Consider the following 17,581-nt stretch of genomic DNA (forward strand, 5'->3'; position numbering starts at 1 on the left):
TATACGACGTCGGTTCGTAAGCGAACCGACGTCGTATATATATATATATATATATATATATATATATATATATATATATATATATATATATATATAATTATACTATACGGCGTCGGTTCTTAGCCGAACCGACGCCGTAAGGTATATTTAAAAAAAATAAAAATAAAAATAAAATATATACGATGTCGTTTCATAAGCGAACCGATGTGAACCGGCGTCGTATAGTAATTAAATATTTTTTTTTAATTATGTACGACGTCGGTTTTATACGAAAACTGACGTTCTATCCCTTTTTTAAAAAATTCTAAATATAAGTAATTTTTTTACGTCGATTTTTTAAAAAACCGGCGTTATTTAAGCGACATTAAATGTATTTCCTATAGTAGTGGAGGCTCAAACCCACTCCCATCATTCATGTGGGAGTGTAAACCGGGACACCAGGTGCCACTAAACCACAAGGTCCTTTGGCCATATTTACTATTTCAAAGAAGAATAATAAAAATCTAAAATGTATTGATCGTGTTTTTAAATTGATGTTTGCATTGTCCTAAATTGTAGTGGTAATATTGTTTATAAATATCTTATGAGAGTTTAAATGGCATGGGTATATCACTGCATACTGCTCATCAATAGTGGACGAGTGGTCAACCGACATCGCCCTTCCACTTGAACACCTAACCGGTCACGAACAAGAGGCTAAATCGGTGAAACGCTGGTCCCCCTTCCCGAGCCCCCTAGTTGGCAGTACCTCGGGTGCAGTTGAGGCTGCGATATAGACGTTAAAAATACTAGATGCACTCTCAAAATCATACTCCCAACTTTTACTCCTAATTGTGTTCAAATTTAATTGGATGATGAAAAAAAGGAGTGGACAAACATCATGGCCCCTTATTAAATTGATCAATCAAAGCATGTCAACTCATATGGAGTAGAAAATGAGAGTGTGAATTGGGAGTATATGTAGAATTGCTCGACGGCAAAAATACTAGATGCACTCTTAAAATCATACTCCCAACTTTTACCCCTATAGACGGGTAGCGGTGTGCAAACTTCAGTTAATCGACCAAACCGAAGAATTTTGTTCGGTTCGGTTAATGGTTAAAGGATTTGTAAAATTTCGGTTAACGGTTAATTCGGTTCGAAATTATGGTTAACCAAATTAATCGAACGATTCACCAAAATTTTATTTATATACATATATATATATATATATATATATATATATATATATATATATATATATATATATATATATATGGATGTTTGGACTTTATAATTTGTGCTCTTGTGTTTGTAGTGTTGTTATGGTATTGTGTTTGTATATTTTCTTATAGATTTATTATTATAAGTATTATTTTAATTGAATTTATTATTATAGTTATTATTTTAAAGATTTAAAACTTTAACATAAAAAACTTTGATTAATTGGTTAACTGATCGATTAATTGAAAAAAAACTTTGGTTCAGTTAATTCGGTAATACAAAGTTTAGTTCGGTTAACGGTTAAACTTTTAAAAATTTCGATTAAAACGATTTGATTAACCGATTACACACCTCTATAGACGGGTTGGGGGTATGCGGCAGGCATATGCGGCAGGCATCGGCTGATATGGATAAGCTTGAGCAAAAAACCGATGAGAGTTTTGCCACCATTATATTGGAGGTAAATACGCTCGGGTAGTATTGTATTTGGTTATATATGGGCTCATGTAGCTATACATGCACGGCTGGAAATTATCATTTTCAGACCACCCAAAAAAATGGTCACAAAAAGTGACTTATTTTCATTTTTTCGTTGGGCGGTTATGTTGGTCGGAAGTCGGAAATTCCGACCACTTTTTACAAGGTGGTCAGAAAATTTTCGTCACTTTTTTTTTACTTAGAGAGCATTTCCGACCACCAAGTAAAAGTGGTCGGAAATGTTTTTTTCAGTTTAAACTGTTTAAACTGATCTTATTGTCCGACCATCTTGGTGGTCGGTATTGCCGCGGAAAACTACTTTTTTTTTTTTTTTCCAGATTTCAACTTGCATATCTTCACCCGAACACCAAGTATGTTGACATGTTGTGATGTTCAATATAAACAACTAAATTGGCTTAGCGTAANTCACCCGAACACCAAGTATGTTGACATGTTGTGATGTTCAATATAAACAACTAAATTGGCTTAGCGTAACAACAATTATTTCACGTACCATTCTTGTTATGAAAATAACATTATATTGTATGTGTCGCCCTTTCCATATAGATATATGAAATCATTTTCTAACTTCAATTCCTTAAAACCTTTATTCTTGTTAGGACTCTACAATCCTAGTTCTATTGAGAATCATAATTCTATTTAGTTTCATAATCCCACGTAATGCTGGTTATCAACACGGTCGCCGCCTCCGTGAAGCAAACGGATCAGAGGCGGTGTCCCATCGTCTTCCCCTACTACCATCTCTATTGCTAGCGGTTGTTACTCTTTTATTTTCGCATTGTTGGTTCCATTTGTTTTGTTTTACTGTTTTAAATTTGTTTGCAATTTATGTGGTCAAATGTTCTCAAGCTTATATGGCAAATTATTGCATGGACCATGGTTGTATGGACCAAAAATAAAAAGTACATTTTTATCATACTAAAAGTACATTATTTTTGTATTGAAGGTACATTATTTTTGTACTGAAGGTACATTGTTTGATAGTATATATAAAATAATGTACCTTCAGTACTTAAATAATGTACCCTAAAATAATATACTTTATGTACAAAAATAATGTACTTTTTATTTATGATCCACATAGCTATGTGGACCATGGTCCATGCAATAATGATTGAGCTTATATGGGGTGCGAATAGCAATCCAAAAGTCCTCCCTCAAGATATTTAATGTGCTTTAAATGGAAAAGGGAAATTGCTAGAACAAACATTAATGCTTAGAAATATATAATAACGAGCATTTACGACTGTAACTAGTCCATATAAAGGTATATATAAAAATGGTTTATATTTAAAAATTTATTACCATTATAATGAACAAAATTAAATAGATAATTGGTCAATAAAACAATTATAATGGGCCAAAGACCTTGTGGTCAAGTGGCATCCGGTGTTTCAATTAACACTTCCACATGGATGATGGGAGTGGAACAGATACTACATAGAGCTGTTTATCGGGTTGAGCGTGAGAATTTCATATATCTTTTACATCCAAGGATACACATATTTATACAAAGGTATTAAATGGATACAATGATTACATAAGTGTTACATACGCTGCAATAATAATGTCCATAATAATTAAGAATGATTTGTAACAATTACGACTTTATTCCACATTATTAATCTTCCATGGAATTGAAATTTTTTTTTTCAATTTAATTCACTTTTTCTAACCAAACGCACCATACGAATATAAATTCTGTATCTCATTATTTCAATTCAAAGTCTATAATGTTACGTGGAGCGGGTCCATTATATAAATTGCCTTGATTATCAAGGACGTAAATTTGTTTCAGAAGATCAGATTTATGGCCTATTGGATGTTTTAATCCACAGGCTCAAAATCCAAGATATATATCTAGGAACAAGCATTCCAGAATTTGTCTTCACCTGCCCAAAAAAAAATAAAAATATAAAATGACCTTCCTAAAATTCTAGTCATGCTCCTTTTATTTAGGAAGTCTGAATTTCCATTCATGAGTGCATGCATTACATAATCTGTAGAACGCCCTTGGATTTACATGTGTTCACCTCACGCAAAACAGCAAATCGAACCATTCAAACCCACTTTTGGCAAGTGGTCAGCCATAATCGACTTTGACATGTCTTTACCGACACCAGTAAACTGGGTTAGGATACCACTTAACTGTTGGTGTCGATGTAGTAATTTGGATTACTCTCCGTAGTCCCAGTCGTAAAAATACGGTCTCACATTTCTTTTTGTTTTTATATTATCAAATGAAACTGTAACTATATCGAAATGTAACTTTAATTGTGTTGAAATGTGACTGCAATGTATATAAACTGATACTGAATAACAGTTTTACATTTTTTGGTGTATATTGTCCAATGAAACTGTAGTTATATCGAAAAGATATTGTAGTTGTGTTGAAATGAAACTGCATTGTATTATAAAAGAAACTGTAGTTGTGTTGAAAGGAAACTAAATAACAGGTTCATTCACATATTTGAGTGTATAATATCGAATGAAACTGTAGTTGTATCGAAAAGAAACTGCAGTTGTGTTGAAATGTGACTGCAGTTGTGTTGAAATGTAACTGCAGTGTATATATATAAATTGAAAGTGAATGACGCGGAATGGAGGCCGTTTCATCCGTATGTTTTCATTAATCAAAACGATGTCGTTTTGATGCGCAGTCCACAATGGATTGTGGACCGCGTTCCACAGTAAAATTTGCGGTTGAGCTGATGATTAAATGATATACTCCGTAATTATTTTACCATTAATCCATTCAATTTTATAAGGAAAGGTGTGTAATGTGTTTGAAAGTTTAAATGAAACAATTGCCAATATGTACTTTTCCTCCATTACCACTTTCTCTCTGGACTCTCCCCAGAGTATCTCTCTTATACAGAGCATTATTTCTACAAGGATTATGATAGCACAAATATATACAGTACATTTAAATAAATTCCTAACATATGTTTGGTAAATGCACGTATTGTAAAACACTAAAAGCATCAAGCTCTCAGAACATGTAGCCATGTAAAAAATGACTTCAACTTGTTATCTAAGAACTTAAAATAAGCAATCCTCCATGGTCTCACAAGAAACAAACAGCCACACATCCCCCAAAAGCCCACTGCAAATCCTATACCCATGCTAACATAAAACACGTCCACTTCAGAGCTATCATCATCTCCATTGTTTTCATGTTTGGAAATGTCACCTTCATCATCATCAGAACTACACTTTTGTGAGAGTGGAGGGCCACAAAGGTTGTTGCCAATGTAACACGAAGCATTAAAACCTTGAAGCTGAGTACCCAATGGTATCTTCCCAGTTAGGCTGTTATAAGACAAGTCCAAAACACTTAGTGTCGACAAACTTGAGATACTCGGTGGAATTTTTCCAGAAAGTTGATTTCTTGAAAGATCGAGCGATTCTAATAGCTTCATGTTGACCATATCCATGGGGATATTTCCTGTCAAGTTGTTTCTTGATAAGTTCAAAGATCTTAATCTCACAAGACTCATTAATTCAATTGGAATTTTCCCAGTAAATTTGTTACTTGAAAGATCCATGCCAGCAAACAACAATAGAATAGTGGTACTAAACTCATATTCATGTCCTTTTGTTGTCACTAAAGCACTTTCACCAAAAGCAGCCCATGTATAAAATGAATACCACATCTGGAAGTCTGCATCTTGAATCTCTTTTTCAATGATCATTGCAGTGAGATTTTTAAAGCAACTAGGTATTGCACCACAGAAGTTGTTATTAGAAAGGTCTAAAATGTGAAGGGACGTGAGAAGACAAAATTCTGGGGGCAATTCACCATAGAACTTATTTGATCGAAGCCTTAAAACTGTCAAATATGAAAGTCTAGTCCCCAACCATCTTGGAATTTTCCCTGTGAATCCATTTTCACCCAAATCTATTTTCAATAGATGGGTACAGTTTTGTAATGATGAGGGTATATGGCCTGAAAGCATGTTCTTATGCAAGTCTAAAGATTTCAATTGGTTCAAAAAACCAATGGAATTTGGGATACTTCCAATCAACTGATTTTTTCCCATATTTATGACTCTTAAGTGTGGCCAATGCATCCAACAATTGAGAATTTCTCCAGATAAATCATTTCTTCCCAAATGAAGTATTCTGAGGTCAAAAGGCACATTTTGTGTTTGGCAAAAGAAGTCAGAGACATTTCCTGAAAAAGAGTTGTTGGATAGGTCTAACTCGGTAATGTGGACAGATATTCGAGGTAACGAGCCACTAAATTGGTTAGAACCCAAGTACACTAATAAGGTACTCATCTCTCTAGGCGACGGAAATGAAATATGCCGAATTTGACCTCGCATTTGGTTGTGTGACAGATTAACCAAATGAATTTGAGAAGAAAAGTTCCAAAACCATGTCGGAACCTCACCCTCTATTCCAGCATTTGATATGTCCACATCATAAATTTGATGTTGAGATTGCAACCAAGCAGGAAATTGAGGACCCAAATTCCAACCACTTAGATAAAGCTCATAAAGTTGGAAGGGAGGAGTCCAATTTGGACTGACACTCATGGTTATTCTATTTCCAAATGCATCAAAATACCTTAACTTGGTGAGATTAGCAAAGTGTCTTTCTGTCACTGTTCCTTGTAACAAGTTATCAAAAATGTACAAACTTTGCATCAGTGGAAATGAATGCCCTAAACTCTCAGGAAGATGTCCGAAGAACTTGTTTCTTGAAATATCAAGTTGTCGTAGCCCTCGTAGCTTGTTGAGTTTCCCAATTTGACTTGCCATATCTCCAGTAAGCATATTTCTACAGAGATTAAGCAATCGTAGCTTTCTGAGTTTCCCAATTTCTTTTGGTATCTCTCCAGTAAGCATATTTCTAAAGAGATAAAGCACTTCTAGTTTAATGAGTTTCCCAACTTGCTTTGGTATCTCTCCAGTAATCATATTTTCATAGAGATCAAGCACTCTTAGCTTGCTGAGTTTCCCAATTTGCTTTGGTATCTCTCCCATGAGCATATTTTCAGAGAGATCAAGGGTAGACAAAGAAGTCAAGTTGGAAATGGAATTTGAAATTGTGCCTTGCAATTGGTTGTCTCTAAGGTTAAGTGATTCTAGATTGATGCAATCATAGATCCAATTTGGTATTTGGGAATTCATCAAATGGTTACTAGAAACATCAAGGATTTTAAGGGAAGTCAAGTTTGAAAGACCACTAGGTAAAGGATCTTGAAATACATTAGAAGCTATGTACAAAGCTTCCAAGTGGCTAAGACCAAACAACTGACTAGGTAAAGAGGCATTCAATTCATTATTAGAGATGTCAAGAACCCTAAGTGATGTCAAGTTCCAAGGACTATTGGGCAAGGGACCTTGAAAATGATTGCCATGTAACTTCAGAGATACCAAACAACTAAGACCAAATAATTGAGTAGGTAACAAACCATTCATTTCATTACCCCTAATGTTAAGAGTCCTAAGGAATGTAAAGTTCCAATGACCACTAGGGAATGGACTTAGAAAACCACAATATGATAGATCAAGATAAACAAGATTATTGAGATTGAATATCCATCTAGGAATAACATAGTTAAATTCATTAAAGGAAAGATCAAGAACTTGAAGTGAAGAATTGTTACAGTGAAATGGATGATATGATTTAGGAAGATCAGAATCAGGTAAGTGAAGCTCATGCAGAGAAGGAAGCATACTAATCATCTCTGGCCAATTATGCACCATTCTAAGATTAGCATTACTCAAGTCCAATAGTTGTAAGTTTGAAAGGTTAGATAACCATTCAAAACTATCGACTTTTATGAGATTCCTATCAAAATAAGAATTATGCAACACTAAAGTGTGTAAACTTGTAAGGTTTCCAAGTTGATGGGGAATGATTCCTTGAAATCCCAAGTTGGATAGATCAAGATATTGCAAGTTTGCAAAAGATCCTATGAAATTTGGAATTTGAGATCCACTAAAATAATTATAAAGGCCACTAAGATCGAGGTGTCGTAACTGTTTCAATTTAAGCAAACAAGGACTGAGTGTACCTTTTGGAGGATGAACAAATTCAAATTCAAAGTTGGGATTTCCTAGTTGGAGTCCAATGACATGACCGGTTGTATTGTCACACTCAACTCCTTCCCATTTACTGCAACAATCAAATCCGTCAATCCAAGAGGAGAGTCGATTCATTGGATCTTCCAACTCCTTCTTGAAGCACAATAGTGCCCGCATCTCCCCTTCTTTGCTTCTTCCGCTGCAAACGCACAACTCCATAACTATAAAGGGGAAGAATATGAAAAAGAAATGACTAATTTTATGAACCCAAGTCCCCATTATTATGAGAGAAGCTTTTCAAGTTTATAAACGAAAAAGAAAATATGGCTCTATGAATGCTTCACTTATGTTTATTTGTTACTCAATTTTCTGTGTAGATATATATATATACACACACACTCGATATGCTATAACTTTTATATATTAACACTGAGTCACTGACCAAGTTGCAATATTTTTGAAGAAGCTTCTGTGTTTGACTCGTCAATTTTCTGTTCAAAGTCTTCAAATGCCAATTAAGATAAACACCTAAACTACAAAACATGGACGGGTAGTGCACGTCTTAGTCCGTTTTTGACTCGTCAATTTTCTGTTCAAAGTCTTCAAATACCAATTAAGATAAGGAAAATACTATGTGTACACCTATTTTTTACTTACTTTTACTCACGGACAAAATTTTTATGTAGACATTTATATTGAGATCAACATAAAAAATAGTTAATTAGTGTTTGCCACATAAAAAAATTTTAAAAAGTAAGATTTGAGAGTCCATATAGTAGAACTCTTAAAATAAACACCTAAATTAAACCAGTTCTTATACGGTGGACCATGGTCCACAATATTGTGGACATTGGTCCCAAAACTCCGCCGTTTCATTTACTAAATGAAACTGCGGCCGTTTACTCCGTCCCACGACGTCATCACGTCGTGGGACATTTACTTATTTTTTTTAATATAAAATACAAAAAGCGCAGAAAAAGGGAGCCCTTGTCTCCATTCTCCACTTTCTTTTCAACCAAGAAAGAAATACATACCGTCTTCTCCAAAAGCTACGATGTTCTTCCACTGCGAATTTCAATAGTTTCGTCGCCATAATCTACCATTTTCAAGCGTCATTGCAGTCTAATAGCTTCAATACAGGTAAACCCATTGTTATATGTCAAACAAACTCGATCCTATTTATCTATTTACAGTCATTACAACGCATGAGCTGAAGTTTAATATGAGTTTTTTTACAGCCATTACAATGCATGCAGTGAAAAGCATATTACAAAAATACATAAATTATTGCCAAATATGAAAAAAAAAATCACATGTGTATCATTCAAAAAAAACTGTATCGTACTTAAAATGATACTAAACTTTCCAAACACTGAAACTACATGGTTTATAAAATTGAACTAGCTGGGTGAAAACACATGTATCATCATATGTTCTGTAGTATTTTTGAAATGAAACTGTAGGTTTTTCAAAAGGAAACTGTAGTCTTTTCAAAAGGAAACTATATTGTTTGTTTAAAGAAACTGAATGGTGTGTAAAATATAACAGAATAGGTGGTGTCTCGTTATGTCCTAAAAAATATTAAATGAAACTATATAGTAATTGAAATGATACTGTAGTGTTTTTGGAAAGAACATACATTGTTTATAAAATGCATCTGATAATGTGGAACTCTAGTGTATGCACTAAGAAACTGTAATGTATTTAAAAAGAAACTGTAGTGTTTGGTAAAGGAAATTGTTATATATTCAAAAAGAAACTGTATTCTTTTTAAGTGAGTATCGAGTTTCACAATAAGTCCTAAAAATCTTAAATGAAACTATAGAGTAACTGAAATAATAACGTAGTGTTCATGAATAGAAACTCAAGTGTTTATTAATTAGAACTGACAATGTGGTGTCAAATATTCCACTGTGTAATTCCATTTGAAACTATAGTTTAATGGAAAAGAAACTATAGTGTTTTTCAAAAGTAACTGCAGTGTTTTGTAAAAGAAATTGTATGATGTATCAGAACAGAAAACTGTATGAAGTATGAACTATGAAATCTAACTGGTTATAATGATCATTCATGCTTTGTGACCTTGTTGCAGGGCAGAAATGAAGAAGGCAACAACAAGACAGAAAAAAACCAAAGCAATCTTAGATACCCAAGCAGCAATGCCAACACAACGTATTGAACCTAGTGCTCATGATGCACAAAAGGGTATTAAAACTATGGCCAAGCGCAAAGCAGAAAAAGAAAAACTCCCAAAGTAGTCAAAAAACAAAGGAGTGCTTCATTATCAATATAGCAGAGACAGAACAAAATAAACGTCATTAATTAGCCTTGCAAATCATTATCAATATGGCTAGTGGTTAGTACTATATGCTACTTCCAACCAACTGTCATAAGGAAAACACTGATTGAAGTAAAACCAAGCTTGATTTCTCATAAAGTTGTCAAAAACAATTAGATACCTCATACCATATATATAGTGATCACCTTTCAGGTTATATATAATGATACTCAACCATCAAATATATATAATATTCTAATAATGTTACAGAATAAATGGGGAATTAGAGATAAGCAGAATCACAGAACCAAAAACCATGCAATTGATCACTGCAGTTTTACATTGCCTCTTGACCTTGTCAAGTAAACCAATCAGCTTAACAACATTAGTACTAGCTTCTAGTTCAGAACTATTTAGCATCCTCTCCTAAGATGAAAATAAAGCCAAAATGGCTAGATTTGGGATACACATTCTCATCAGATGGAAATCTATAAACCTCCTACTATATTTGCAGCCTGCAAGTACATTTGGTTAATTCACTGTGATCTCGACCAAGTCCTCTTCTTCAACTGGATACGGTGATTCCTCACATTCAAACCCTTCAATTTTGATCTATGAAAAATGGAGAGAATGAAATGAGATCAGAATAAAAAAAAAATAGTAACAGCTTTAATTTTCTAAAGAATGTAAAAGAAAATAAAAATTAAGAATGAAGCATTCATGATGTAGCCTCTAACCTCAAACATTCTTCTTCATAATCGATGCAGCCCTTAGCTTGTTGAATCAGAGACAATTGAAACTAAAATCAGAGGTGCAATATGAGGTTAGGTTGCATTCAACCAGAAACAAAGCATCCCTAATTCAAATATATATACAAAGCATCCCTAGCTAATACATTACAGAGGAGATGGAAATCAACCTCCTAGTTTTGCAAGAAGAAGCTAGTATAGCTAGATATGCTTATTAAAAACTCAACTTCCTTCTAACATGCATATCTTAACCTGTATGTAACAGATCCCCACATTCATCTTAACAAATTAAAATAAAGAAAGAAAGAAATTTTAGAATATTTATTTTTCTTCAAGTTGCTAAATGGAAAACCTTGCTTTTCTAAAGAATGTAAAACAAAAAAAAAATATTAAGAATATGAAGCATGATATGATGTAGCCTCTAACCTCGATCATCAATTTTGAATTGAAGATCGATCGGTTGATGAAGTCACGAGGAACCAATTCTTTTGTAACCTTCAATTATCTGTACAAGATAGAAACACCATTTCATTTCATCTCGCGTGCAAATGTATAGTAAATGCAGATACAAAGACACATGCAATCTCACACATACCATTTTAAACTAACTGTTAGTTCACTAGCTACGAGCCCGACCAAGTTGTCTTGTACAGACTCTTCATTTTGTAATTCACTATATTGCATTTAAGGATTGTGATCTACGAAAAAATAGTGCATGCAAAACAGATAAAACAAAATGAGATCAGATCAGAAAAAGAATGCATCAAACATCATCATTACAGAAACAAAGTTGTTAGATAGCAAGAATATTAGTACAGGAAATCCTCCTTTAGATAGTGAGTTCCATGGAAAGCATTTTCGAACTTGAGCATCATAATATACAAGTTTCGATCTTGCATTTGTCAACTGTACTATTCACCAAAGATAGTGACTACCTGAGCTGCATTCTCCATTTCCTTTGACAATACTACATTTACAAGACCTGCTGCAGGTTTAGGAATACTGCCTCTTTCATTCTATTATGTCTGATAGGATTGAGGAAGTTGATCCTTACTGGCCTGCAAATGGGAAACAATATAATGCAATTGTGATAGAATTTAGTGTTTGAGTAACGAGGGGAGAAAGGCACCAAACAAGAAATCTAAGTTTTGAATTGAAGATCAGTTGATGAGTGATGGGGAACCAGTTCAATTCATTTGCCACCTTCAATAATTATCGATCATTACAAGGTAGCAACACCATTTCATTTCATTTGGCATGCAAATATAAAGACACATCAAGCCTCACGCATACCATTTTGAAATAACTGTTAATTTACTACTAGCCCAACCAAGTCATCTTCTCCAAACTCTTCTATATATATATGTGATTCATCATCATATTCAGACCACTGGATTTTGATCTATGAAAAAATAATGCAAAGTGGAGAAAATAAAATGAGATCAGAGAACAAAAAGTAATAAATTTTGTAAAGAAAGTTAGTATTGATTCAAAAAATAGTTGATAACGGATCACATAATGCTATATTTTCTAACCTTAAAAATGTGGTTTCCCATTTCAACTTGCCAGCCTCGTATATGCTTAGCAAAAGCAACAACAGAATTGAAGGGTCACACTGATCCAACTTAATTGACCGCAGGCTCAAATTTTTTATTAAATACCCCAAGGAACTCTTCCAAACAATAACATCTCAAGACTAACCATCGCTTGCCCAATGCTTGAGTTTATTAGGTTCAAGAAGCAAGAATCTTAGTCTACATGATTCTCCTTGAGTTGGACCCACCCTAGATAATGTTTGCAAATTTCATTTATCCCTCAGCTCCTTGGAGGATCTACCATATATAAATTGCCAATTGAGTTGAAGATGCCTCAACTGTGGTGGCTCCTAAGTCCTAAATTTTGGATGGCAAATGGACAGTTGGTGCTCCAGCCTGTGACACATGAAGACAATGCTGTTAAACACTTAAAGCAAAAACATATTAGTCAGTAACTTATAGCATGTGATTTTGGGAGGTGTCATACTGTGTTATCATCACAGAGGTGTGAGGTTTTAATTTGGGAGATTATTTCATACTGTACTGCTTCTCCATTTTTAATTTCATACTCCATTTATCATAGGTGATTTTTTCTAAACAGAAATAGTAATCCTATTTTATCTTTAAATTAAAAGAATATAATTAGTAGTTGACGAATATGGTTCAAAAGTTATGAAATTAAAATACAAAGTAACATCAGTCTACTATAACCTCCGTTAAAGATCAAACTTTTCACTCTCTGTTGGGGAACGACATGCTTATTCTGCAACCTCTTTGAAGAATCTAATTTTTCCAAGTTCTGCAGGCTATTTGAAGGATTCTATAGCTTAAAGACAAAATGGTAAAGAAATTCACCTCGAGACTAACTACAAGATTTGAAAGTCCTGGCCCCTATAAATGAAACCAAGATCACTGTAAAATCTTTGATTCGATACTTTACAAAATGCCAATCTGCAAAAGCATTATTTGTGGTTGGGATTAATTGCAAAGCAGAAAACAAACAGAAACAGAGATGTAAAGTAGCATACTAATCATCACATATAGGCACCAGATGAAATATGAATTTACCTGCTTGGCAGCTTGCCCCAGGCCAGTCACACATGATTTCTTCAAAAAGACAAAACATCAACATTCGATCTCTTTCACAATTTTCGGTGATAAAAAAATCAACCACCGTCTTTTTTGACAGAAAGCTCGATCTTGAGCCCATGTTTTAGTACCATCTATTACCAACTTCTGGATACTCTGCAGTAGTAATCATAACAATGTCAGAGTAAGTTTATTGCATTCATGAGGAATCATTAACTTTTAACCAAAGAAAGTGACTAAATGAGCTATTTATTGTTTTGAAAATACTACAGTGAACAAAACTAGGTTAAGTAATACTTAGATAAAATAAAATAACCTTATAACCCTAAAGCAAAAAATACACAAGTAAAAAATCAGCACTTGTAACCTAACACATACCATGTTCTAATTGTTATCCAAAAATCAGCACTTGTAACATCTTACATAGACACTTCTGTATGTGTATTCAGTGATTCATCATATTTAGGGTCCAAAATTTTGATCTGTGAAAAATAATGCAAGAAACAAAATGAGATCAGAAAAATAAAATAGTAATTGATTTTGTAAAAAAAATGAAAACCAGCTCAGCATTGAATAGAAAAGAAATAAAAATTAAGAATGAAACATGCTTTAGCTTCTAACCTCAAAATCCTTTAAACTTCTCTTCTGCTGTAACTGCTTGGCAGAAGCGACAAGAGAAGAGTGACACCCCTTCAACTCAATTGACTCCAACTCTTCACCTCTAAAATCCTTTGGCATCTGTTCCAAACAATTACATGATCTTAAGACTAAGTGTCTAAGCTTCGGAAAGTGAACCCGGCAGCTAACTACCCACTGCTTGAGTTCTTTAGCTTCAAGGAGCAAGAATATTAATTGAGGAAATCCTTCTAGAGCTACTACATTCCATTCTGTTCCATGGAAGGCATTTTCCAACTTGAGCACCATAAGCTGGGGTAACATGGCAATTACATTTAAATCCCTCTCAGAAATATTAGTCCCAATCAACTTCAACTTCTTCAATCCTGAAGGATACATGCAATGTTCTGGAAGGGCTGCATAGCAACCAATGGAAACCGAAATGCTAAGATTCTCAAGCCCTTCAAAACAGTTAAAATGATCCAAAATAATAGGATTGCTGCAGCATCCTGTAATGTGACTGGGCTCTATGTCATCCTTCAGGAAAATTTTCAGCTTTTTTATGGTAGGGAACTTGCTATACACCTTTTTTCTGCAATGAATTGGTCTCACCACCCAAGATAATGCTTGTAAATTCTTTTTATCTGCACTTGGAGGATCTACCATATATGAATTGCCAAGTTCGAGATGCCTTAAGTTTGGTGGCTTCCAAATACTAGATGGCAAATGGATTGTTGGTGCTCCATTACTGGAAACAATAAGTGTCTCTAAATTTGGATTATTTGACACTACATCATCCAGATCCTCAAACCATTGTGTTATGGATAGGTATCTTAGAAAAACTAAACCTCCTAATTGCACTGGCACTCTTTGAAGTGATATAGAGGTATCAAAAACCAAAACTCTTAACAGCTTGGGAGGAACAAACATTTCAGGATTTTCAAGAAAGAAAAAAATGGAGCGAGGGATGTTCGTACCAAAGAGCACGTAATAGTCAAACACGTGTGAGTAAGAACTTAGCCAACGACAGGAATTTGTAAATGATTTTAATGATAATCCTGAATGTTGCTGAGTATTTACTGCACATAAAATACCTCCTTTTTGAGCTTCTCCTACGCAGAAGCTATGTAAGGCACTGTGCATTCTACAAGTCTTGATTTTGCCAGTACAACTTCGATCTTCAATTAAGAGAAGACTTCTATTAGTAAGCTGTTGTAAATACTCATAAGCTTGATCATCTTCTAACTCCTTATATTTCAATGGCTTCACAAATCCCTCGGCAATCCACAACCTTATAAGCATTCTAACCAGAATCTTTTTACGTTTTGGGAAGACTCCAAAGTATAGAAAGCAAACTTTCAAATGAGGTGGCAACATATTGTAACTAACACTGAGTGCATTGCGATCTAGAAGTCCCAATGACTCTAATTCCTTTTCAATCTTTATCCACCCTTGTTGTATGTTGTTGCATTTAGATAAACGCTTGGCAACTTCAAGAATTAACTGGGGTAATCCATCACATTTCTCCACAACGTGGTTCCTAATTTTTTCAAATTTAGGGGCCAAGTGCTCTTCATCAATAGAAAGGATATTACAAAATAGTTCCCAGCTTTCTTTTGGATCTAGCAAAGTCATCTTATGGGTATGGGCATTTAGGTTGAAGTTCTGTCTAGTGGTTAGCAAAGTCATCTTATGGATATTAGAACATAGGTCTAAGTGTCTAGTGGTTAGTAATACGCAATTTCCAACTAATCCATTAGAAACAAGCCCTATGATGTCAGTCCAAGCTTGCCTCCAAGTTTGCTTGCTCGTAATGTTATCAAAAACAATTAGATACTTCTTACCGTCAAAGCATTTGCGTACCTGCATTGCTAGTTCTTGAGGAGTGCTTCCCTTTTTAATTACATTTGGGTCTTCTACTGGTGTAATTGACTGAAGAAGTTGGCTTCGCATTCCGCTCTTATTGTAGTGTTGAGGAGGAGGTATAGTAACCCAACATCTTACATCAAAATAGGATGCAACTGATGGATCTTCATACACATTTCTTGCTACAGTCGTCTTTCCAATACCCACCATTCCAACAATTGAGATTATCTGTACTTGAGAACGGGCAGAAAAGAGTTGGTTCTTTATGAATGTACAATCACGGTGACGACCAACCATTCTGCCCTCAGGCTTTAGAAAGCCATGCGAGGTGGATCCATGAGACTCAACATTCGCAGCGCTAGCATGTTTTAACCAAGTATTTGATGGTTGAGTTTGATTTGCCTTATCATCAACTTCATTGCTGCTGCTTCTACTTTTGGTTATGTTCAACAACTCTTCTACGCTGTCTCCTGCTTCATTTAGGGTGTGACAGAGTTTGTGGGAAGCTTTTTGTTGATGTACAGTGTGTATGGCAAGAAGGAAGTTTTTTAGTTGTATTTGGAGGTCATCCTTAGTTTTGAGTGCGAGGTTTGTGATTTTGGTTTCAAATGTTTTGATTGCAGCGGCAGAATTATTGGAATTCCTCTCCCGCAATAAGCAGGCTCGGACGGTAGAAAGCCGGTGTGAGAAATATGCCAATGCTCCTGCTGTTTGATCGCAAAGATACACCGTCTTTGGGAAGTGTTGCCAACGGTAATGATTAGTTTTTGTGATGAGAACAGTTAAAGCAACAGTAGCACTATCCATTATTGATGACTCCAACAGCTCTGTTGCATATTTTGCAGCTTCTTGCAAAGTTTGATGGAGGAGGAGTTGATGGAAAGCTGCGGCTTTTTCTCCGTGTTGATGAGCGAGAAGAATGTTGCTAAGCTGTAATTCAATGTCGTCTTCAGCTTTGAGTGCAAAGTCTCTGATTTCGATTTCTAAATCTCTGAGTTTGAGTGCATCATCTTCACCATCACCACGGGATTCCTTCAAGAGAAGGGCTTGCAAAGAAGAAAGGTTTTCAAGGAAAGACTCGATTCCTGCTCGATCATCATCATTGAGAGAAACCCTTCCCCTTGGTGTTTGCCCAAGAAACTCAATCTCAATGGTTTTAATCAGAGAAGTTAAAGCAACACAACCCATCTCATCTATCTCTCAATTCCAATCTTTAATTTAATTTGCTGGATGCATGGTAAGAATATATATGTAGTTCTAATTTTTGGTATTGCACACTGAAAACTAGATGGATCAAATATGCAAGCAACACTCTGATTTGATCTGAGAAGAGCTTAAATTAGCTTGCTGGCCTGGCATATATGTTTTTATTGTGATTTCATTAATAACCCCCCAAAAAAAAGAGAAACTTAATTTCAAAGTCTATTAATAATCTCAAGGAAGCCAAGGACCTTGTGGTCCAGTGGCATCAAACCCTTCTCTTTATACGAGAGGTGGTGGGTTCGAGTCGCATTGAAATATTGCATTGTAATAGAGTTAATAGTATTCAAAAAATAATCTCAAGGAAATTAATGCGTTATTCTTAAATTCCAGTCTCAATAGGTTGAGAATGAACAAATACTGCATGAGTTAGTAGAATTCACAAAAAATACATTATTAATTAATCTATAAACTTGGCAACTTTAATAATGCAATTATCTATTAGTGTAA

The 17,581-nt window shown here is 34.7% G+C and overlaps 1 protein-coding gene across 1 annotated transcript in view; it reads right to left on the minus strand.

The window, feature by feature from the left end:
* LOC116002186 (putative late blight resistance protein homolog R1A-4) overlaps window positions 1–17,140 on the minus strand; it is a 48,788-nt gene extending 31,648 nt beyond the window's left edge. Inside the window, exons 1-10 of the mRNA XM_031242253.1 lie at window positions 14,012–17,140; window positions 13,769–13,872; window positions 13,370–13,546; window positions 13,157–13,252; window positions 12,302–12,697; window positions 11,702–11,824; window positions 11,362–11,464; window positions 11,193–11,271; window positions 10,755–10,816; window positions 10,314–10,629 (exon numbers count right to left, since the gene is read on the minus strand). Of these exons, the coding sequence (XP_031098113.1) occupies window positions 13,810–13,872; window positions 14,012–17,059 (3,111 nt within the window). The 5' untranslated portion in view covers window positions 17,060–17,140 and the 3' untranslated portion in view covers window positions 10,314–10,629; window positions 10,755–10,816; window positions 11,193–11,271; ... (4 more) ...; window positions 13,370–13,546; window positions 13,769–13,809. Of the gene's footprint in view, window positions 10,630–10,754; window positions 10,817–11,192; window positions 11,272–11,361; window positions 11,465–11,701; window positions 11,825–12,301; window positions 12,698–13,156; window positions 13,253–13,369; window positions 13,547–13,768; window positions 13,873–14,011 lie in introns of the transcript that reaches the window.
* Window positions 17,141–17,581: the final 441 nt, after the last annotated feature.

Source organism: Ipomoea triloba, chromosome 13, assembly GCF_003576645.1.
Source record: "Ipomoea triloba cultivar NCNSP0323 chromosome 13, ASM357664v1".
NCBI classification, from domain to species: Eukaryota; Viridiplantae; Streptophyta; class Magnoliopsida; order Solanales; family Convolvulaceae; genus Ipomoea; species Ipomoea triloba.